Source organism: Fundulus heteroclitus, chromosome 9 (assembly GCF_011125445.2).
Source record: "Fundulus heteroclitus isolate FHET01 chromosome 9, MU-UCD_Fhet_4.1, whole genome shotgun sequence".
NCBI classification, from domain to species: Eukaryota; Metazoa; Chordata; class Actinopteri; order Cyprinodontiformes; family Fundulidae; genus Fundulus; species Fundulus heteroclitus.
The window spans coordinates 33,836,164-33,858,951 of NC_046369.1; the positions used below are offsets into that span (position 1 = coordinate 33,836,164).

Here is a 22,788-nt window from a genome sequence, read left to right on the forward strand (position 1 = left end):
CAACATACCCCAAGCTCAGTCAGCTAGGATGGAGAGTGTCCACGAACATCAGTTCTTCATTGCTGCCAGACTGTTGATTGGTTTTCTGTCTGGACTTAGACTGGGCCAGTCGGACACATGAATATGCTCTGATCTTAGCCATTTTTGTAGTGCTGTCAGGATGTTTAAGGTTGTTGTCATGCTAGAAAGTAATCCGCCCAAGTTTAAAGTCTTGGAACCTAAAAACTGTTTTTAAACCGGCCAAAGTTTGTTTCGGTACGAAAGCGACTTTAGCTGCATCCATCTTCCCATCAGCTCTGACCACCTCCCCTGTCCTCGATGACGTTTTCCTTACAAACAGTGCCGCGTCGTCTAAATTCCTTCCTATGGTTTTATTTTTGCCACTCTTCCGTACAGGCTAGATTTAAGGCGTGCAAGACTTTTAATAACTGTGCAGTGCAACATGGTTCAATATGTCAGATGTATTTTATAAAAAAAAAAAAAAAGAATTTCCTTCTACTTCACAATTCTGAGCTATTTTGTATAAAGCATACCATAATAAAGTACATTGAAGTTTCTGGTTGTAATGTACGAGGCACTTGAGGTTTAATGAGCCCAGTAACATTGTCCAGATGTCATCTAATCAGCTAAAATGTGTTTGATGAAGTCTACAGTCACGGGCTGTGAATGCGCTTCATAATGTAGAGGAATACTGCTGGTCAGAAGTAAAAGTTGTATTAGGTAACCAAAAATGATCCGCTGTTTGTTCGAATATCACTTTATTAATTAAATTAATTAATTTAATTTGATACAGAGAAGAGCTTTAAGAGCTTCTGCAGTCTTCATGGCAGATCTGTTAAATCATCACGTTGAAATCGTTTCTGTGAGCCGACCAGTCCAGGAGAAAGATCGGGGCAACCTCGCCGATCCTCCGTGGGGTTCAGAGCAACATCCTGCAGCCAGGCCTTCTGACGGAATGATGAACTGATTGGTTTTATCTGGCTTTAGGTGTGGCTGTTGGTTGACTCTGATGAAGATGTGCTGCTTCCCTTCAGCTGTTGCCTCAGTGCTGCGATGTGAGCAGGACCGATGCGGCAGCAGCCACCTGGAGCACAAAGAGATGAAGCTCAGAGGGCATGCTGGGAAACGTGACATGAATGAGTGGCAGACAGAATCTGACCTTACCCAACAGAGCAGCCCCCTGCTTCACCCACGTGCGGCTCAGCTCAGGCGTCCATCCCGCAGTCTGCCCTGATTCCTGCCATCTTTGAAGGAACGGGGAAAAAAACAGACAGCTGTTTGGTGAGAGCAACTGATTGAGTGAAAGCACAAGTCACCAGACTCACCCCCGCTCAGAGTCCCAGTCCTCGCCGCTGTTGGGGTACACCACCCAGCGCGTGTCGGGGCCCAGCGCCGCCCGGGCGGAGTCCAGCAGCGGCTGCACCACGGCTGGACGGCAGCAGTTGACTCCCACGGCGAGCAGCTGGGGTGACCTGCAGGCGGTCCGCACGGCGTCCGCGAACAGGCTGCCGTCTGAAATGTGCCTCTCATCCTGAGGACGTCATTGGTGAAAAAACGCACACGCCATTTAGGGGTCGTGAATTTAAAGCCAGCTGACGGCAGTTTCAGACTCTGGCAGCCAGTGGTTACCTTACAGGAGAAGGACAGCCAGGCGTTACAGTCCGGGAACTCCCTCAGCAGCTCCACCACGGCCTGGGCCTCTTTGATGCTCGGGATGGTCTCGAAAGCGATGAGGTCGGCCCCTGCTGCCGCTAGACAGTCCACCTGTGCCTTGTGCCATAGTTTGAGCTCCTAGAACGACAGACGGACCATTTGTCGACATTTCTCTTAATGAATAAGCACCTAAATGCAAGGATTAAAACAAGAGGCGTCAAGCCGGAGATTTTATGTGACAAATCCATCCAAACTCAGGCATAATTATGTTTTACGGCACCCACAGTGCAAAATACGGGAGGGTCTGGGGGGGGCTCAACTCCCCAATTAACCCATGAGACCCCCAGGAAATGCTCAAAAGGAAAATTTAAAGGTGGTCTTAAATTGTGTCAAAAAAATTAAAAATGAAATATTTTTTTGTCACTAATGGTCACTAAAAAATGTTATAACCTCAACATTTCCACTATTTAAAATTCAAAACATTTATTCACAAATATCAGAATCAGACATACTTTAATGATCCCAGGGGGAAATATGTTCTGTTTTTTTGCCAAGTGGAGCCAGCCAATCCTGTTCGCGTATGCAAATTAGCCAGGATCGCGGCAAACAGAAGAAAGACGTAACGTTGACAACAATTAATACTAAAAATGTTTAAATGTTAGTATTAGGAACGGATCTTATCTGTTGTGCCTATATACTGAATGATAAATGTCCTCTCAAGTCCTTGTATGTCTGGTGAATGTGAAGAATTGAAATTAAAACTAACTTTATAAGCCGACTGACTGCATATTGAGAAAATTTAGATCGGTATTGCGCAACAATCGGGAGATGGGGACCCCCCCCCCAAATATTGACAGGTATTTCGCACACTGACGGCACCCATTCAGTCTGACTGCTCTTGAGTTATTTTATACAGAATATCAGGACAAATTCTTGGCCTTTTTTAAATATTGACTGGGGGGCAAAAGTGTGCACGCCACACTTCTCAGAAAGTGTTTTTAAACCATGCATCTATTTCCTTCCACCTCCCCATTATGGGATGAATCATAAAATCGCCTTTAAATCCATAGAGGTTCCTAGTTTTGATGTCGTAACATACAGAAAGTCTAAAGTTGTAGCAAAGGACTGTGGTGTTTGTGTCCTTGTCGTTCCACGCCCAGGTTGTCCGTCAGAAGCCACTCACTTCAACGCTCATCTCCTGCGCATAAGCCCCGGTGTACTCTGATCCATCGTGGAGGAAGGCCCCGTACGGTCCAACTGAGCCGGCCACCAGCAGACTCCGCTCCCCTTTACAGGAACAGACGCACAGCGGGTCACAGCTTTACGGACACGCTCGGCTCCCGTGTCAAACTGTTCCAGACGCACGCAGATCGGTTACCGGAGGCAAAGGTCTCCACCGTCTCCTTGGCCAGACGCACTCCGGACATCAGCAGCTCCCGGGCCCGCTCGGCGCTCACGTCTAGGTGCTGGACGAATCCCTGGATGCTCGCCTGGTACGTTGCGGTTGAGATGACGTCGGCGCCGCTGAGGAGAAACCTGTTGGGAGTTTGGCAGCTCTTATTAAGCAGTGTGACCGCACAGCTAGTGTTTGAGATTTAGAGGGAAAAATACAACAGTTATTCCGTCTAATTCAACAGATCAATCAAACTTGCTCCATGAATAACTTCATTGATCGCAGCTCCTGTATCGGCCTGGGTTGGGAGAAAAGCAGCGAGATCTAATTTGCAATTAGCTGCAGCTCTAAGGTTTTCTGTGAACCTACCTGTAATGAGCCTCTTTTATGGCCTGGGGATTAGTGTGCAAAAGCCTGGCGCTCCACAAAGGATCCCCCTGGAGACAAAGAGACGTTTCATTCCACCTGTCGAAAACCACGAGCGTTTGGCTGACGGTGGAACCAAATATCAAGGCCACCGTGTCTTGTGAGCCACGTCAGAGATATTCAGGGTTAAAAAAACAACATGTTACCTGTGAGTAAAAAAAAAGAAAGAAAAAAAAATGAAAGAAAACATACTGTACTCTCTAATGAAGCATTAATCTCTAAGATGGCATTTGTTTCAGTACAAACTGAAAAAGCAAAGTAAAATAAACACCTAATGAGATCTATTTACAAAGTGGCCATAAACCAGGCACGTAATTGATTGATATTCCATCGCTCATAACCTTTAGCATTTAGACCAGACAGATTCATCTTGTTCTCATCTTGCTTGTGGCTGACAGAGAACCGGACTTTCTAAGGCTTTCTTTCCACAAAAGCTTCCTTTATGACACTTTCCTACCATTTTCAGAACTTGGTGCTGTGCACGAGTAAGAGAGTCGTCTCTCCCACCTGAGCTGTGGCTCTTTGCAGCTCCTCCAAAAAGTTACCATGGGACCTCTGGACAGCTTCTCTGATCAATGCACACCTTTGCCTGGCTTGTAAATTTAGGTTGCTGGCCAAGTCTTGCTAGATTTTCAGTCTTGCCACATTTATTTTATTTATTTTCACATAATGTATGGGACACAGCTCTGTGGGATGGTTAAAGTTTGAGATATTGTTTAGTAATGTAACCTGGCTTTATATTTTTACACAACTTCATCCCCGGCCTGCCTGCCGTGTTTCTCAGCCTTCCGGCTCCTGTTTGTTCACTGATGTTCTCTAACAAACCTCTGAGGCCAAAAACAGATCAGCTGGATTTATAATGAAGTTAAATAACACACAGGCCGACTCTTTGCTACTCAGATGACCTTTCAAGGCAATTGGTTGCACTGGATTTTTTTTAGGGGGAACTGGTTTAAAGGCTAAATGACGAAAAAATGGCCGACATACATTTTTTTTCAGATGTTATTAGTAAAGATATTTACTAAGATATTTACTAAAAACCTTGTGTCATTTTCCCTCCACTCGACAAGTATGCACTACTTTCTATTAGTTTTGCAAATAAAATACGTTAACGTATGTGCTGGTAAAGTTGAAAAAGTTGAAGAGGTATGAATACTTTAGCAAGGGGCTGTAGAGGTACCGGAGGGTAAGCAACGATGACTAGGACATATTTCACACTGACAGAGCAAAATCCAAGAATAGACCTAATGGCTCCCTCTGCTGGATGCAACAAGTTCATCACACAAACCCCCTGCAGCAGATGAGTGAAGGGCCTAATCATGTCTTAAGAAAACTATTTAGAGATATAAAACTTTTGAAATATGTCACATTACTACAGAAAGACCACAGAAGAGGGCTGCAATATCTAGCAAAATTCTCATATTATCAGCGTACGCACTAAACGCTCATTGGCTGAACTTTGACTGCAGCTAAAGTAGGTGTCTTTGATCCTTTGCTTCACCTGTAGCTCAGCTCCTTGCGCCTCTAGTTCAGTTGCAAGTCCACCATCCAAGATCAAAGGAGCGTTATTGAGGATGAGGCGTTTTAGGCAACCGGATGAACACATGGTGGGTGCTGTGAATTACGAGGGAACTGGGATTACACACAAAACATTTTGTTCAGACAAAATCATTATTCTATAGGAAACACGAGACACAAATAAGTAAAAGCAGAAGACGCTTGACGTTCTTACTGTGTTGTCTTTCCGGGTAATGGTCAACTGATGCGTTCATGATAATCGGAATGTTGAGGAATAACAGGAACTGGCAATATTTAATGTCACCACTAGATGGCGTTTGAGACAACGGATCAGACAGAGAGGTCTGTCAGAATGGATTTAAGAAGTAAAAAAAGAAAAGAGAAATAAAAGAAAAAAACTAAAAAGAAAAGAACAAAAAGAAAAACGAAAGAAAGAAAAAACCCACACAGAGCAAACTGGTCAAAACTTACAACATTTCGTAATAATTCTCGGGGTCTTATCATAACCGAGAGTTTGTGACCGGTACAAACATATCACGTTAGAAAAATACCATTCGTCTGCAATGTGCCATGAACGCATCTCGAGTTGTACCTGCTGTTACTATAGAAACGTAGCATAGCTTGCGCTAGCTAACGTCTGATAAAACCGACAGTCAAACATTTCGGGTCATGTAGAGTTAGTTAGCTTCTTGAAATGGTAAGTTAACACCTTTTACTTTTTTAACATTAATCACAGATTACGCAGCGTAACGCGGAGCTTTGTACAGAATGAGAAAGAACGAGATATGCTGTTGTTGGCTAACGTTAGCTTAGCAACAGAGGCATGGTAGCAGAATCCTAATGTAAAGCTTCAATTTGGGAGGCATACAAATATTAGCAGTTTGAACTATCAAAAATACTTAATACCTGAACACGCCGCTTTGCAACTAAATGCTGCCAAGCTGTTAAATAATGAATGTATTGGTCATTACGTACTATATATGTTAGCTAAAGCTTCAGCTAAACTGGTCCTCGTGATTGTATTAAAAACAATGTTTCCTTCTTACATTTAGGTTACACTATAACTTAGAAATGCTGTAAAATTCGCAAAGCATGTCGTGAAATGGCCCGATCATTCTAGATATTCCGACCTTCACCATCACCGGTGACGCACAAACGTTTTAGGGTATGTGGATGAGTGACCCTGGACTCAACCAGCAAACTCACCGCGTAAAAAGCGGCCATAGATTTACAGTGAACCTTTTTAAAAGATGAAATCTGGTAGCACTTGCAGTGCTCTATAAGTAGACCCCCACTGGACATAAAGATGGAAAGGATGATGAATGGACCCCGTTCCCAGTCAGCCATATTTCCACATTCACTGATGATACAGATTATCATCTCCAGGAAACGTACAAGGGGACAGAATTTACTATTCACTTCTCCCATCCGTCTAAATAGGTATGGTGATGATGAAGTTATATATATATATATATATATATATATATATATATATATCATCCTGAAAGCTGCATTTCAGGATGATGATGCAGCTTTGTGCTGAATATCAACTCAGTGGCACGTACTGCAAACAGGCCGGATATCGGCTTGAAGGTTCGTGATGGAAATTATAAGAAAGATGGCATCAAGACAACGCCTGCAAACTGGTTCAGGCAGCTGCTATGGGAAAATGCTGGAACGTGATAAATTAAGATTATTTTGTCTTCTCGGCCGAGCTCACGCCTTTACCAATGCACACTGTCAGAGAAGACAGAGGAGGGGAAACAAAAGTACTTGTGAAGTTTGTTTGGTTCATAAGGCCCTATTTTAACTGGGGTTGCACAGCACATCTAGTCCACGTATATCTGTGTCAACACCGATTTATTAGGGGCTCTTTGGTCTGGATTTAGCTGGACTTTGGAAACTATTAACCAGCTAACAGCAGATTACCAGATACCAAACAGTTCACTTATCTGTGGCGAGAGTCCCAAATGAGCAGTGCCTCTTGCTAAGACAAGGAGGTCAAGGTCAACCTATATTATATAGGTTATAGTTTGTCATTGTCAATTTTTCTCAGAACCATTAGTTTTTGACACTTTAAACAATTCCAGGTCTTAACTCTAGTTCTTTACATGGAAGAGATGGTCAGAAACCTGTTCCCCACAGTTTTAAACGAGCCTGACTCGTGATTCACGATTCAGGGGTGCGACTGTGACATGAAACCTAGCTTTATCATTTATTCTGGCATTGTGAGTGACTGGGCACATTCCTGTCATAATTCAAAAAGGCTTCGCTTCCATTCTGTGTCAAATGAAAGCAATTTTCCCTTGAGGGCAATGTAAACACGTCATTCATGCAAGCACAATGCTTTGGAGCTAAGTCTGGTCATGCCAGGCTAATATAGACCAGGTGTTGACTTTTGTTGTGTTGCTTAACTCCAGCGGGCGTTTGCTAACTGAACATTGGGAAGACGTGTGCATGGCGGCATGCAATAATGCTGTAGCTGGGGTAAACAATAATGTACAGCAGATTATCCTCGCAGTCTAAATCTGGATCCTGGACAACTCTAGCTCACAATATTGGTTGTTAATGTAGTTGCTGGCTTGTGATTTAGGGCAGCATGGTCAAATTGTTATGTAATCTGTTTTTTTTATTTATATCTAAATCAACTTGGCTTTTTTAGGAGGACCGGTATGCTTTTCTCACTGAGTGGTATGATCCCACTGCAGCCCTACTGCGGCGCTACCAACTCTTCTACTACCCCCAAGATGGCTCCGTAGAAATGGTACTCTTTCCCTTAATTCGCTAAACTATTCCTGGTCTCTCTATCGGTTTTGGTTATTTGTTGTTTTTTTTTATCCTCCACGCTTTTTGCAAATGTGCTTCGTTCTCAGCAAACTACCAATCCGTTTCATTCTCAGTTTGACGTAAAGAACCGGCGGATGTTTTTGAGAAGGACCAAATATGACGACATCCATCAGGAGGACCTGTTTGTGGGGAATCGAGTGAATGTGTTCTCACGGCAGCTAAATCTGATAGATTACGGAGATCAGTACACAGCAAACAAACTCGGCAGCAAAAAAGAAAGGTACGTCCGCTCAGAGGCTGCTCAATAAATCTCTCTTATCCGCTTTAGGCGCTGTACGCACTGTACCACACAGCAGTCAGCCCCTCTGTGTGCAGGGTGGTGACCTCCCAATAATCCACGGAGCAGGAATTATTTAAGAAAACAACATATACGTCTCCTTTGTGTGCAACTTGAGCTGCAGTGTCATGAAGACTGATGCAAAAGTTTTTTTCCCCCTAATGAACTTTGATACTTTTGGCACGACTTTTAAAGCAAATTTGAACAGATTTGTCTTAATGGACACAAAGCAGACAAGGAAACCCCATGAACTTGTTCACGTGGCAACCGACAAACTGTCGTCTAGGCGTCTCTCTCCACTAGCTTTGGTCAGCTAGCTAGAGACGGACATTTCTGCCCATCTTTTTTTTTTTTTCAAAACAACTTGAGCTCAGTCAGATCTGTGAACATCATTTTTGCCACCATGTGGGCCAAAAAGTACAATTCCAGTCCCCTCTGAGCAGAGCACCTTCTTCAAAGGACTTTAGGCTTTCTTACAATGTAATAATGTTGTAGTGGATTTTATTTAGTGAGATCAATGCAAAGGGGGCTGAGTAAAAATGCATACCACACTTGCCTGAATTTTATTTATTAAAAAATGTATAGATTGTGTATATTAATTACTTTTGACTTCACTAAATGGAAACAGAAATGTGATTGAATTATGCAGAGGAGGTTTATAGTTGGATATTCAGAGGTCTTACAGTTCACACCGCTTGTTGTTGCAAAAAAGAAAAAGCTGTAGCTTCAAAGTTCAGGGAATTTATTGTGACACTCAACTGCCGTACTGGGCTATGCTTTATATCATAGAAAACATTTTAAAAGCTATTCTTAAGGTATAAGTGTTCCCCAGAGCATAGTGGTCTCAATAATTGTCAAATGGAAGACCTTTCAAACCATCAAGGTTTTTATAAATTGCTCACCTGGTCAAGAGATTAATCTAGATTAATACGAAAGGTTGCCAAATTGTTCCGAGCATCTGATTTTTATTAATACATTAGCATCCAAGAACGTTAAAACAAAACTATTTGGCATAACTTTGTATTTACTGGGTTTTGATGTTGCCTTTGCTACTTTGCAAACAATACCAGTTGTAGACTCGCTGTTGAACAATCTGAGGGTTACAGTGATTATGGGACACTGAATGCTGGGGATACTCAACCAATCAGGGAGCTTTAGAATCTCTCCTAGATCACAAAGCCCCGCCCGTATGGTGAGGGTCTTTTCAAAGTGTGACGTCGCCACCAGGGCTGCTTTATGAGGTAGAGTTTGCCCCTCAGAACACTGATTTAGCCTTGGTTTCTAAAACACACCGGTTCAGGTTTCTGCGTCAAAACAAACAGGATTAGGAATTTTAGAAAGTCGCCAACTAAAGAATAAGGATGACGGCTCGTTCAGCAACACGGCTTCTTGGAGGAAACAGCCAGAATGACCCTTAGAGACCTGATGAAGACCCTTAAACTAAATCCTGGTTTAAAATCAAAATAAGCATTTGTGAGACTAAACTTCACTGTTCAAAAATCTGCATAGATGGTGAAAGAGAGCCGTTCCACAACAATGTGGCCACATGGTTGCATTCGGCTGGGCTTCCTTAGCTTGGTTTTGATTCATTAGCATTATGAACCTACTTTAACCGTATCGTATTATAACCCAGCAAGGCTGCCTTGCAGTAAGAAAATAAATAGGTTTATTAGTTCTTCTTATTATTATTATAACTATTTTGAGTCTATGTCTATAGATTTAATACTGTCTGTATGAATCTGTGTATGAATTAGATCTGTTTGTCTTTTTTGGTTTTGTCAACACATTTTATTGAAGGTTTTAGGTTTTACAAATTTACAATTAAACAGCATCCCCCCCACCCATCACCCACTCAAATATGCTGAGTGCAGAGACACGTCACAGTATGAGTCTTGCTTACAAATGTAGAACAGAAATACACAGTAAATACAATCAAGTATCACTATGCACATATCAAAAGTAAAATGGCAGCCATGAAACAACAATCCATCCATCCATCATCTATGCACGCTTATCCATCATGCGGTCATGAGGGGTGCTGGTGTCTATCTCCAGCTGTCAGTGGGCGAGAGGCGGGGTACACCCTGGACAGGTGGCCAGTCTATGGCAGGGCTGAAACAATAATAATAGGCAAAAATAATAATTAAAAAATAACAGCCTTGAATGAACCAGTTTGTTTGTTAGCAGAGAGGGAAGTTAAAGCTTTGAAATATTGCATTAGTGGCTTCCAAAACTCTTCTGTTGATCCCCTTGTTGCATATTTAATCTTTTCCAGTTGTAGAAATGACATTTTATCATGTAGCCAAGATGTCAGAAATGGTGGTGTGACCTACTTTTCCACAATAGCAGTATTTTGCGTCGAGCAATGAGTGAAGTAAATGAAAAGACATGTCTTTGTGTAGATGACAGTTTCAGGGCAAGTTTGGGTACACCAAATATAGCAATAAGAGGGCACGGCTCAATTCCATGTCCCAGCATTTCTGAAACGGTCTTAAAGTTGGACTTCCAAAAAAGCCAAGGGGTCTCTGCATATATCTTTGCCAGCTTAGCATTTACAATAGTGTGCTCTGTGAACCACCTACAATAAACTATAGAAACATGAAATGTGATGTTTAGACTTTTTCACTAGTGGGCGAAGAAGACCAAAGCCAGAGGGGAGAGGAGAGATAAGATAAGATAAGATAGTCTTTATTGATCTCACAATGGAGAAATTCACTCGTCACATCGGCTCATACAAGAAGGTGCAGAGTAGGAAAGGTGCATTCAGTTATATACAGTGAATCTTCATATATACAATGGATCAGAAAGAATACCAAAAAAAAAGAAAAAAAAAAAAAAAAGAAAATAGGAATGGGCATATGAGAGGCAGGGAATGCTGAGGTGTAGATGTTTGTCTTCTAAAGTGGCGTGAGACGATGTTTGGCGCGTGTCGCTGCCGTGTAAACAAACCAAGGTGAATTATTGCCTGGTGCTGTAAAATCTTACATCGTGTATTTCTCTCCTTTGCTGCAGAACTCTTGCTCTGGTAAAGCCGGACGCGGTTACCAGGATAGGCGATATCTTCGAACTGATTTACTCCTCCCACCTGATCGTGACCAAAGCCAAAATGACCAAGCTTACATGGTAAGGTCACCCTGCCACAGAACGCTGAATGAGAGCGCTGCTCTCCTCGGTGATTTACGAGGCGTAATCTCGCGCCAGAGGGAGGGAGACGGGGGGGGGGTCCGTTTGCTGGCGGCGTCTTCGCTTCAACAGAAGAATGAACGCGGCGGTCTGCAACACAGCAAACATATGACATGCCACAAGGCAAAAAAGGGGCTTACATCTATTAAGTGCCTGAGGAGCCGAGGTTTAATCATTATCAAATTAGTTCTAACCTCCAGCAGGGCGATAAGGATAGCTTAAAATAGCTCACTCACTACTACTGAGAAAACGCCCAACGAAGCGTCCTCCACGGAGAAGCAGAACCAAGATGCTTCACAGGATATTCCTTTTAAAGTGAAACGACTGATGTGAAAATCCCCCCCCCCCAGAGATATTAGGGCTTTTTCGTTTCTGTTCTTGCGTCACAAATTAGTATTAAAATGAAGAAAAAAGTGTTAAAAGCCACTCAAATAGTTCTGCTTTTATCTCTAAGAGTTCTATACTAAAAAGTTAAGGAAGCAGCATTTAAATGATTTTTCTTACTCTCCGTTGACCCGGTGGCGAAAAATTCTTTCTTTCAGAGTAAAATATGACCTGTTAGCGTGTGTGAAAAAGAGGGCTGTCATAGGAAAAAAAGGGGGTTTGCTAATAAACTAAAACAAATAACATTATTTGAGTCAATCTTTCCTACTTTTTTAGCATCGCTTATCAGTGAATAGCACGGCTGGTACTGCTATTATTACCATTACTGGTATACGGTATACAAATAGTATAGTATACACTATAGATTAGTTTCCCATATTCAGAGGAGTTGGTGGAGGTATAAACATCTTTTATCCCACTCCTCCATGCATCACCATGGTGACGTCTTAATGTTCTAATTTGTACAGCACACAGATTAAATATTAACATACTACATTACACTTACAATAGATATTTAGAAATTTGCCATTTTTATAGATCTTCCAGTGGTCTTAACATTTAATAAATATACTCCTATATACAGTACTTAAGTGAAATCTGTAATAATTACCACTGCAGCAATAACAATAATCATAGCCTTTGTATTATACCTAACTTATTGTTTAATAAAACAGTGATAATACCTTTACTATCTACACTAATAGAGCTGATAAAATAACCAGAGTTGTTACCACGGCACTGCTTGAAAACTGGGAAGAGACGGACTTAAATAAAATAAAAAACAGCTTTTTAATGGAGCTCTATCTGAAAACATTATAATTAATATAATGCTGCTTAAATGTATACTTTGACATTTTACCTATTTTTTTTTTTACAACCCTGGCCCTAATCTCTACTTCTGTACAACTTTAGTTACCTTATTGTTTGGAGAAGGCCTAAATCTTTCCTGCATTGCTTCCTCAGTGCTTCATGAGGACATCGCTACATGCAGAGGCGTGTTTAGAAATACTGTTTCAGACCCTGGGACCTTTTTTAATAAAAGTAAAAATACACCCAGCCTTTTTCTGTTGTCTCTGCGTGACATTAAATCAGACTAAAAGTTCCTGTTTTAAGACACTTAGGATTTCCAAATTTTTGATTGAAGTTTTTCCAAATTCACATATATTTGCTTAATATTTGGTGCAATCGCCTTTTAAACCGTAAGCCTTGGGTCAGACATTTTGGGTGTCCCTCCACAATCTTCTGACAATAACTTGCTGGAATTGTGGCTCCTTCCTCCAGACAGAGCTGGTGTGAGTTAGTCAGGCTGTGTTGCTCACACGCTTCCTTTCAGTTCTGCCCACAGAGTCTCTATGGGACCAAGATAGGGGCTTTGCAATGGACACTGCTAAACATTGACTTTATCCTTAAACTGACCTAATGTGGCGCTGTGCTTGGAGTCATCGTGCTTTTGCCAGACCCGTTTGTGCACAGGCTGCTGCTTCAGTGTCTTCCCAGAATGCACTTCCTCATGACGTCATCTGCTCTGTGCAGTGCACCAGTAGCTCCTGCTGTAGCACACCTCCATCACATGATGCTGCCAACCCCGTGCTTCAAAGTTAGCATCAGCAAACACTTCTATTTGAGTTCCATCTAAGCCCAGGTCAGGAAAAAGGAAGCTCTTTGTCCCTGAGAGCCTGGGAATACCACCACCTAGCTATTCCGCTGTGACGGCTGCTTCCTCTCTCTGTGGCCTTTTAGCTCCCCTCGCTACAGGGTCCCTTTCACTGGGGATAATGAAACCCTGTTAGCGTCTTCTGCAAGCATCTTCAAAAGGCTTTTTGCTTTTGCATTTTGCACCAGAACACTTTTGTCTCTGGAACACAGAAGCCGTCTTCTTCCTGGACAGTGTGACAAGTGGATGTTCCCATGCTGTTCATACCGGAGAAGAACTCCTTCCACGGATGAACATGACCCCCTTCAGGCGTCTGGATCTTATACCCACGGGTTAACCAGAGTCGTCGAGGCCAGCAGGTCTAATCCTGATATCCCAACTGATTTTTTTTTTAATCCATTTTTCTGTGATGCCACAAAAGGAGGTGGTGTGTTGGAGGCGTTTGCCTTAGTATACATCCACAGGTACGATCCTATTGAACTCCAGTGCTGTTTTCTTTTCAAAGGCCTTGACATCATCTTAGCTTTCCTAACGTGCTTAAAGTCAAAGCGATCTTAGTGAATGTAAACTTCTGACTTTGAAGAAAGTAATGAAGAAATATACGTCTTACTTATTTTTGGCATTTTGTAACCCTAATTGGCCTAAAAACAGGTTTAAACCTGACAGGTTTAGTCAGGTTTAATGTCAAAAGGTAATGTGTCTGTTTATACAGCCTATGTACATATCTGGTTTCCACCGTGTGGAAGAAAAAGATCTATAATCTCGGATTTTCTCCACATCTCTGATTTGCTCTGTTCTCAAACCTTAAATTGAAGGCTAGGCACCGATTTGAAAGAGTTTCCCAAAACTGCCTGCAACAAATCGATGCTGGCAAACTTCTGTCCAAAACTAAAACTATGTAAAGCAATGACCTTGTTAGTAAAAGGCTGTTTCACTTGCTGTCTAAAAGTATTGTATTTCTCAAAAGATAAGAGACTAATGCCCAGAATTATCTCTGACTGCTCTTAATGACTCTAATCTGGTACACAGAGTGCCCTTTAAAAGTCCAAGATCACTTGGTCACAGATTAACTTTGGTTTATGGTTTTGTTGCATTGCAGGAGCCAAGCGGCAGACTTTTATGCGGAACATCAGTCAAAGCCTTTCTTCAAGTGAGTGCCCGTGTAAATGATTTGCAGGCTCTGGGCAGAGACCCTTGCCAGAACTGGTGATAATCGTTCCAAATGACATTGGAGCACATTTAGGGTCACCTTTCTATTTAAATCTTTTTTTTTTTTTTAACTCAGTCTGCCTCCATTTTACAGCAACTTGGTGCAGTTTGTGTCGTCAGGCCCTGCGGTTGCCATGGAGCTGATGGGTGACGAGGCCACGTCTGTCTGGAGGAAGCTCCTGGGCCCGGCAGACTCCGCCGTGGCGCGCAAGGAAGCGCCGCAGAGTGTCCGCGCGCAGTTCGGGACGGATGCCGTCAAAAACGTTTGCCACGGCTCCGAGTCGCTCGCCGCTGCGGCTAGAGTGAGAACGTCTCGCTTATGTCCCGTTAGCCCGGGCCTTTGCATTTTTAGAAATAACCATTCCCACTAAAGCTCTGGTGATGTTTGTCCTGACAGGAGCTTGAGTTCTTTTTTCCCTCCACCATCGGCCACGGCCCCTCTAACACAGCCGTCTACACAGACTGCACATGTTGCATCATCAAGCCTCACGCCATATCAGAAGGTCAGGTCATCACATAAGTTACGTTAAAGTCAACCAGAACCCGGGAAATGTCGTTTTTTTTTTTTTTTTTTTTCATCCATCATATAATGGCAAACTTGAAGTATTATCACTAGTGGTTTTGGGCCAACTCTCGTCTATATAGAGTAAAACTGTATTTTTTTATGCTTTCAGTGCTTTTCACGGGTGCTGTCGTCTCGGCATCCAAATCACACGCTGTCACTCAAATTCACGCGAGAACATTATGGCCGACCCTCCCTCTCATGCGATACACTGCAAAAACTGATCTAAAAACAAGTAAAATGTTCTTAAAGTTAGTCTATTTGTCCTTGATTTGAGCAGGTAAATAAGATTATCTGCCAATGGAATGAGTATTTTTACCCCTAAAATAAGATAACTAGACATCCTGCACTTGAAATAAGATCATGGAGATGAATTGTTCCAATTTTAAGTGGAAAAATCTAATTCCATTGGCAAATAGACTTCTTTACCTGCTCAAATCAAGGACAAATACACTAATTTCAAGAAAACTTTACCTATTTTTAATTCTGTTTTTGCAGTGTTTGAGCCCATCCTGCAGCAGCAGCAGGTTTACCCTAGCATTCCTTGCGTGCGCAGTCAGTACGGTGTGCTGGTGAAGATTCTCAGTCATCCAGGTCATGGTCATTCCAAAAAAATTAAAAACAAAGCAACTGGAGTTGTTTTCTGTAGTGAAGACGTTTCGCTTCCTCTCCAGGAAGCTTTCTCAATTCAAAAAGTCGGTACGGTGCTTGGCTCTGCACGGACTGACCGCGTCTAGTAGCGGTAATCCCTTAAATAAAACATTTATTCACGTCAGGTTTGCTCCGGCCTCAGAGCCGGAATATAAGTGTGGTGGTCGGGCTTTATGCCCGCGGGGTCGGGTCGAGCTTAACTTACTTAACCCGACCTATACTCTAGCCCAGAATACGAACATGCAACAGATCTAAACCTGCCGCAATGGCAGCCTTACGGTTGCAAAACTAAACCGCATGTATGCAAAGGGATGTTCTTATTCCAAAATTCCCGACTCATCAAAAGATGCGAGTGTGGGAGAACCGGCAGCAGCACGGCATGCCGACCGACTGGCAGCTTTCAGGATGATGGGAAGGTGTGTTACTCTCCCTGGTGGAGTTCAAACATCACCTCCAGGCTTCTGGCTCAGTTAATAATGGCCGCGCTAAAGGACCGCTTCTAGTCTGCTATCGTAAATGTTCTGGAGGACGTCCGGGGGTTATTATGTAGCATGTGTCAATGTTTATTGCACCAAGAATTCGGCACATTTTACGTGAAAATGGCTCCATATGTTTATTCGACTTTAAAACAGTCATAAGAATAATCCTGAAGTTCGCGCCTTCTTTTTTTGCTACTCTTGGTATTTGCTGCTCTGCGTGACATCACCGTCCTCTTGGAAGGTCCAATCTCAGCCAAGCTTCAGCTGCCGTGGCCTCACATTTAACCCTGGCACACTTTATTATCAGTAGAGGTCGTTTTCTACGGACCCCTCTTAGGTATTTAAGGAGTTCTGAGTATTTCTTTTCCTGAAGTTACTGCTATTAACGTTTAACTTTACGAGTAAGGCACAGGGATTTAACTGCTGAGCTTCGCCGCAGTTTGTCTGACCTTTGGCGTGGAAAAGGCAAGCCTTAAAAATGATGTGAACCATCCCTCTTCACAACAAAGGGTTCAGATGCTTCTTTAAAAGCCCAAACGTATTATTGCATTCCCGTTAATGGCGGCTGGACGTAAGCTTGCGCCTGGCTCTGTGTGTTTCCACATTCTGTGACGCAGCGGAGTCCTGTGATGGCGTCCAGCTCCCTCCATCTACTGCTGTTAAAAGTTTTGCGCCACACGTAGACGCTGCGCGGTTACCAGAAAAGGACCCTGGATTTCTACTAATCCCGGGCTTGATCCCTGTTTATGGGGCATGCCACCAGGGCTCTGACCTGTGAAATGGGAAATTCTCCGCACCGAGCCGAGGCCAAGCACACAAAAGCTGTTGACCGAGAAAAGACCCGCGGGGTTTTTGCGCCGCGCCCGCTCTGCTTATTTATTGCATGGTTCAATAAAAGTCCTGCTCCTGGGGTTTGCCTCGGGGGTTATCCCTCATTGATCATTAGTTCAATTCTGGTTTGGGCCAGGCTTTTTCTTATCTTCTACCTTTGTAGAGACTGCTGTTCCCGTCTGACATTGTTTAACCGCCTCTTTTCTCTGAACAGATAGCTATGCTGTCTCTTGGGATAATAATATATTTTCAATTAGATCTCCATCATATTTATTGAACTGATGGTATAGAGGATGCTGATTTTCTTCATAGTTCATTTAGGCTGTTCCTTGTTTTCACGTAGTACCGCCTTGCACGTTAAGACAAACCCGTAGCCCACCGGATCTGAGCAGGATCCTAGTGAAGCTGCATGTCCAGGCTGATCTCCGACGCGACTCTTTGCCACGCCTCGGTGGAACAGCGCCACCGTTCCTGTACCCTCAGCAGATCCACATGTTCTGTGCCTGCTGGGACACGTTCCAGCGTTTTGGCGTGAGAGGAGCCGGCGAAGGAACACGCGTGAGCCGTGGGCAGGCTTTGTTTGTTTGCGAGGCCTCGTTGAGCAAGAGTTAAGCTCGCAATCAACTCGCTGATAAATGATCTTAATGATTAATGGTGGTAATCATTTACGCCGCCTTTGAAAAGCGTTAATGTCCCTTCAACATTTTCCCGTGCTGTTCCGTTACAGCCATTATTGGGTTTTACGTGGTAGATGCAACTTAGACAAAGTAGCGTATTACTGTGAGGAGGGGGGACAGTTATGCATGGTTTAAATTATTAATTTTTTTAACAAATAATAACCCTAATGGTGAGGCTTGTATTTCTATTCCCTCTCGCCTTCCTCTGGTGCCGCTGAATGAAATCCAGCCGCTTAATTAGCAGCACGAGTTTAACTGTGTAGTTTCACAGATGGAGGCAAACTCAGGACAATTCTGTTAGAGGCTGCAAAAGACTTGAGGCTGGGGTGGAGTGGGCAGCTTTCAGCAGAGACCACCCTAAACATCCAGCCAGAGCCGCAGTGGAATGGTTTCCCATCAAAGCGTAGCCGTGTGTTGAAACGGCCTAGTCAAAGTCTCAGCATACATTCAGCTGTGAATCTGGGCTCGTGAGAGGTGCTGCCGGCAGACGGTCCTCATCCCAAGTGGTTGAGCTCGAGCTGTTGTGCTCAGGAGGGATCCATGAGAAAAGCCTCAAGGTGTGCAAAGCTGGCAGAGTCCCAACCCAAAACACCCGCAGCTGTAATTACAGGAGAAGGTGGTTCTGCAAAGCTTTGTGGGCTCAATAGAAATTACACGCCGCACGTCTCCCATTTTTAGTTGTCGGGAAAAATTCCACTTCACAAGTATACACGACGCAAAACCCATTCCAGTCTGTGGTCCTGATGTGACAAAATGCGATGTTGTGACTGCGGCTCAGTAGGTGCAGCAGTCAGAGGGTTGCGGGGTCGATTCTAGCTTCCCCTGGCACATGCCGATGTGCCCTGGGCAAGGCACTTAACCCCAAACTGCCTACCGATCTGCGTGTCGGTGAGTGTGATTGGATGAAGGGGGCTCTAATCTAAAGCGCTTTGAGTGGTCGGGACTGGAAAGTTGCTGTATAAATTCAGATTATTTACAAAACGTGAAACAGTTTAAGGGTTTGAAGGACTTCTGCAGGGCTCTGTATGTGCTGACGGTAAGCAGTGAGGCATGTGGACCTGTGCTACAGTCTAATGTCGGTCAGACGCTATCTCTCGGGTCTGGTCTCTGTTGTGTGCATTTCCATGGCACCGGTCCAGTTTTCTACAGAGCGTATCCTCGTTTTATCCAAAAGGGGAAATCTATTCAACGTAAAGTTTACCTTTCTCTCCACCTGATTTTTTTTCCTCCGGTTTTCCAAGTGCTTAGTAGTTTTAACGTCAATTGTGTTTTTTTTTTTTTATATAACAGCTCATTTTATTTAGTTGTTTCCACAACGGTGTGAGTTTGAAATGCCACAACCTCGTTGACTGGAACCTTACACCTTCCCTGTCGTCAGTGTGGTTTGGCAGCGCTGGGGGGTGGCTGGTGACATAATTTGAAGAGGGCGATGCTGCCTACGTGGAAGCAGGTGTGCTCGTCCCCAAGCTTTAACAGCTGTTCCGCTTTTTTGTCTCCTAAATCCCATTAGTTGTCTCACACAAAGTTTGCGTGGGAAGCTGTACCTAGAGAGACGGCACCTGTACTGCTTAAGACAGGACCGTCACAGCTGGGATTATATTTGCTCTGGAGCAAAAATAGTAAACCAGGCTGAACAATTTGCTCTGCTGAGAAAAAAATAGCACCTAAATACTCGCTGCGATTTCCCCCGAGGATCACCTAAGCACTTAATATTACGTGTCAGCTACGCCTTGGAAAGCTGGCCTATGGCAGCAGCCGCGCGGGAACTTGTGACTGAAAATGCACGCAGACATGACCGGAATAGAGAAACTTCTGTTGCCAGGCACCGGGAACGGGATCTCCTAGCAACAGCGGCAGCAGCTGCTCCGGAGAGCCGCGTTGATCCTGGGCAGGCTGCTGCCTGGGGAGGGCACAGCGCACTCAGGGGGCCGCTTTATTACCTACGCACATATCTGGGCTGTGACGGAACCAGACAAGAATTTATCGACGCGCGCGCTGCAGCACCTGGTCCGGAATGAAAGTCACGTCTGCGCGCTGCAGCATTCAGACCTAATGGAAAGTGTCTCGTCGGATGAGTACACGGGCTGCTTTTTATCTGGATGTCAGACTGAGATTATGAGGCCGACGCCTTCTTTCAAATAAGAGTCTGACCTTCAATGTCACCGCTGCAGCTGCAGCGTTTTTACACCAACGTACAGCCAGGGAGACGAGCCACAGCTCAGTATCTCACTGTCGGAAAGGTTGACTGGACAGAAATGATGGTTTCGTCCACCTGTACCCTGGAAAGCTCTCGTCTAGAGGAGAAACTGAGGTCACTGCAGTGCCGGTCAAAGGTTTACATACAATCATCTGCTGCTCTTTGTTTTTAACCAGTCCTGGCAGCTGGACGAGGAACAAAACAATATCCTGGGATTTTTCTGATTCACATAAGTTTAATATATATAAATTCACTCGCCACAAACGTTTTACATATAAAATGAGAACGGTCCAGGTATCATTCTGCTTGGCTGTTTCGCCTCTTTTTTTATCAGAAACAGTGGAGCGACTTTAAATGGGTTGTTTTTATGCAAAGGCAAAGGCTTTTAAGCATACAGGCGTACATTTCCTGCAGGGTAGAGGTCAGGGAAAGTCCAGAAGGTAAATGTTAACCAGGTTTGTCCGTTATAAAACCGGTTTGATGTGCGTTTGTGATCGCCGCGCTGTTAGAGCAACTAAGGCAGGTTTCATCTCACTGGCTGTTGAATTTAGGTAGAATTAAAGACTTTTACAGGCGCTATACCACTTCCTTCTGTGCGGCGTACCAGCTCCACAGTTAGCGAAACAGGCCCTCAGCATGATGCAGCCCCCACCGTGCTTGACCTCACCCGGCCTCCTTCGAACACACCTCTTACCATCGTGGCCGAGTAACTTAAGCTTTGTCTCATCTGATCTTGAGTAGCAGCGAGTTTGAATCTTGACCGAGCCCCCCCACTGTCCCTGTTGATAATAGATTCATTCATCCAGCAAAGCCGTATGCTGTTTCTTTCCACCCTGCAAATAAAAGGATTTAAATCCATAATTCAAAGCCTAAAATGTATACAAATTTCACACCCCAGTTCTGACCATAATCAACACCGTTAATTTATCGGATTATGCTCATAGTTTTCTCCGTGTTGCTTTTTTGCAGGGTGCGTGGTCAGGATGACATTCAGGTCATTGGAGCACAAGCAGCCGTCTATAAATCAGTGTCATCTGTTCGCAGGTCTGACCGGGAAGATCCTGAACTCCATATCTGCAGCTGGTTTTGAAATCTCTGCTCTTGAAATGGTAACTTTTCACACACGAACAGGCCTGACAACAACAGCTGTGAACAGAGGAGGTCAAAGTGTTGATGTGAAGCTGGATGGAGCTATAGTTAAGGCCAGATTTATCCCTACGCCTTGATTTAATGTTCCTTCATTTCAAATGATTTTGATCCAACTAAGAGGTTTGTTACTGATTTAAAATGTGACGTGCATATTTAAAAACATTGATACAAACAATGTAGAAGGACTATTAACTTTGGAGAGAGAAAAAAAACGATTGGAGATCTGATTTGATAATCAATAGAAAAATCTATTGGCAGTACAGCAATGAAACCCTTTTTATAATTGTTGAGCCACTTGTTTCCACTACTATTATAATTATTTAATTTTGGTATTGAGCTCCAACTGTTTAATGTTGGAAGGGCCTTCTTGCCATCACCCTAATGTTTAGCTCCATCCACAGATTCTCTACCAAATTCAAGTCATTACTCAGACTGCTATAAAACCTTATTATTACAGAAGAGGCATGTTAGAAAAAACTAAAGATTCCTTCTTACCTAATTCTGCCCTGACTGGCTCCCCTAGACAACAACCTTAAACCAACCAGAGCTGCATTGAAACTACTTAGATCAAAGCATGCTCATTCGTTAGAATGGCCTAGTCAAAGTCTTGACCTAAATCCAACTATGGGTCTATGGCAAGACTGAACATTTCTGGCTGTTTTGCAAAAAAAAAGAATGGCCACTAATTTCAGTCGCTAGGTGTGCAAAGCTAGTAAAGACAGACGGCAAAACGACCTGCAGCTGTAACTGAGGTCAAATGTGGTTCTATAACGTATTTACTCAAGTAAAGATGTCGTACTCTTTAACTTCCAAATTATTCACAACTTTGTCAGTGTGTCCTATAAAATCCTAATAAAAATACCTCAAGATTGGCTAAACTGTCACCATATCATGACGCATTAACAGGGACATGATATGAATTCACGGCTGATTTCATACTCTAATCTCCATGCTGATACTGTATCATTAGCAGTTTTTATAGATCTTCTAACTTAAAGGCTGGCAGGCTTTAGAGAGCAGCATGTCCATCTGATTCATGGGCCTGTTTAATTTCCTTGATCCTGTCTTCTTCTCTTCAGACTCCTGTTGACTCGTTATCTCGTTTTCCCCCCGTGTTTTTGTGCATTTTATTCTCACAGTTCAACGTGGACCGGGCAAACGCAGAGGAATTCTACGAGGTTTACAAAGGCGTCGTCACAGAATATCCTGTAAGTATCAACATGTCCGTGTTGTGCCATCATGGCGGTCACTTGCTACATTTGATTATACAAAAACAAAGGCTGAGCGAGGCTTAGGGCGACAGGATCTAGGAGACTGACAAAAGGTGTCCCAGGGGATGATCTAAAGCCGTAACCCGCGTGTTTCCCCGAGAAGCAGCCGCGTTTATTGTTGCGTGTTTGTAATTGGTTTGCAGAGTATGGTGACGGAGCTGTGCTCTGGGCCCTGCTTGGTCCTAGAGATCCACGGCACAGATGTACCAAAGTCTTTCAGGGAATTCTGCGGTCCGTCCGATCCCGTGAGTACCTCTGGTTTTCTTTTTATATCCTACTCCAGGAGCAGCCAACTCAATATGAGGGCCTTTGAAAATCTGTATTTAGTATAATTCCTTAAATCATTGTGGATTCATCAGCCTCATGTTCAGTGGATTTTTCTACATGTGTCGTGCGGAGGTGCAGCTCCTTAGAGAGCACGCTCTTA

General features: G+C 43.5%; 2 protein-coding genes across 4 annotated transcripts in view; one reads left to right on the top strand and one right to left on the bottom strand.

Moving 5' to 3' along the window:
* Positions 1 to 741: 741 nt before the first annotated feature.
* zgc:172121 (homocysteine S-methyltransferase) lies at positions 742 to 5,433 on the bottom strand. Of its 2 annotated transcripts, none has more exons than XM_012861128.3 (9): positions 5,205 to 5,433; positions 4,974 to 5,086; positions 3,416 to 3,483; positions 3,032 to 3,189; positions 2,837 to 2,940; positions 1,630 to 1,791; positions 1,326 to 1,531; positions 1,165 to 1,244; positions 742 to 1,084 (listed from the first exon to the last, which is right to left on the bottom strand). In XM_012861128.3, the coding sequence occupies exons 1-9, from the start codon at positions 5,242 to 5,244 to the stop codon at positions 984 to 986; spliced, it is 1,032 nt and encodes a 343-aa protein (XP_012716582.2). In that variant the 5' UTR covers positions 5,245 to 5,433; the 3' UTR covers positions 742 to 983. The 2 variants fall into 2 exon arrangements, with proteins under 2 accessions (XP_012716582.2, XP_021171426.2); XM_021315751.2 differs by having other exon boundaries at positions 4,974 to 5,104; positions 5,205 to 5,293.
* A 116-nt stretch (positions 5,434 to 5,549) lies between these two features.
* Positions 5,550 to 22,788, top strand: part of nme7 (NME/NM23 family member 7) — a 29,328-nt gene continuing 12,089 nt past the window's right edge. The window contains exons 1-10 of one of the 2 annotated variants that reach the window (XM_036141544.1): positions 5,550 to 5,687; positions 7,653 to 7,754; positions 7,891 to 8,057; positions 11,127 to 11,237; positions 14,435 to 14,485; positions 14,621 to 14,846; positions 14,942 to 15,047; positions 20,986 to 21,050; positions 22,230 to 22,298; positions 22,505 to 22,606. In XM_036141544.1, the coding sequence (XP_035997437.1) occupies positions 5,685 to 5,687; positions 7,653 to 7,754; positions 7,891 to 8,057; positions 11,127 to 11,237; positions 14,435 to 14,485; positions 14,621 to 14,846; positions 14,942 to 15,047; positions 20,986 to 21,050; positions 22,230 to 22,298; positions 22,505 to 22,606 (1,002 nt within the window). In that variant the 5' untranslated portion in view covers positions 5,550 to 5,684. The remainder of the gene's footprint in view (positions 5,688 to 7,652; positions 7,755 to 7,890; positions 8,058 to 11,126; positions 11,238 to 14,434; positions 14,486 to 14,620; positions 14,847 to 14,941; positions 15,048 to 20,985; positions 21,051 to 22,229; positions 22,299 to 22,504; positions 22,607 to 22,788) is intronic. The other variant, XM_012861127.3, reaches the window with a different exon arrangement.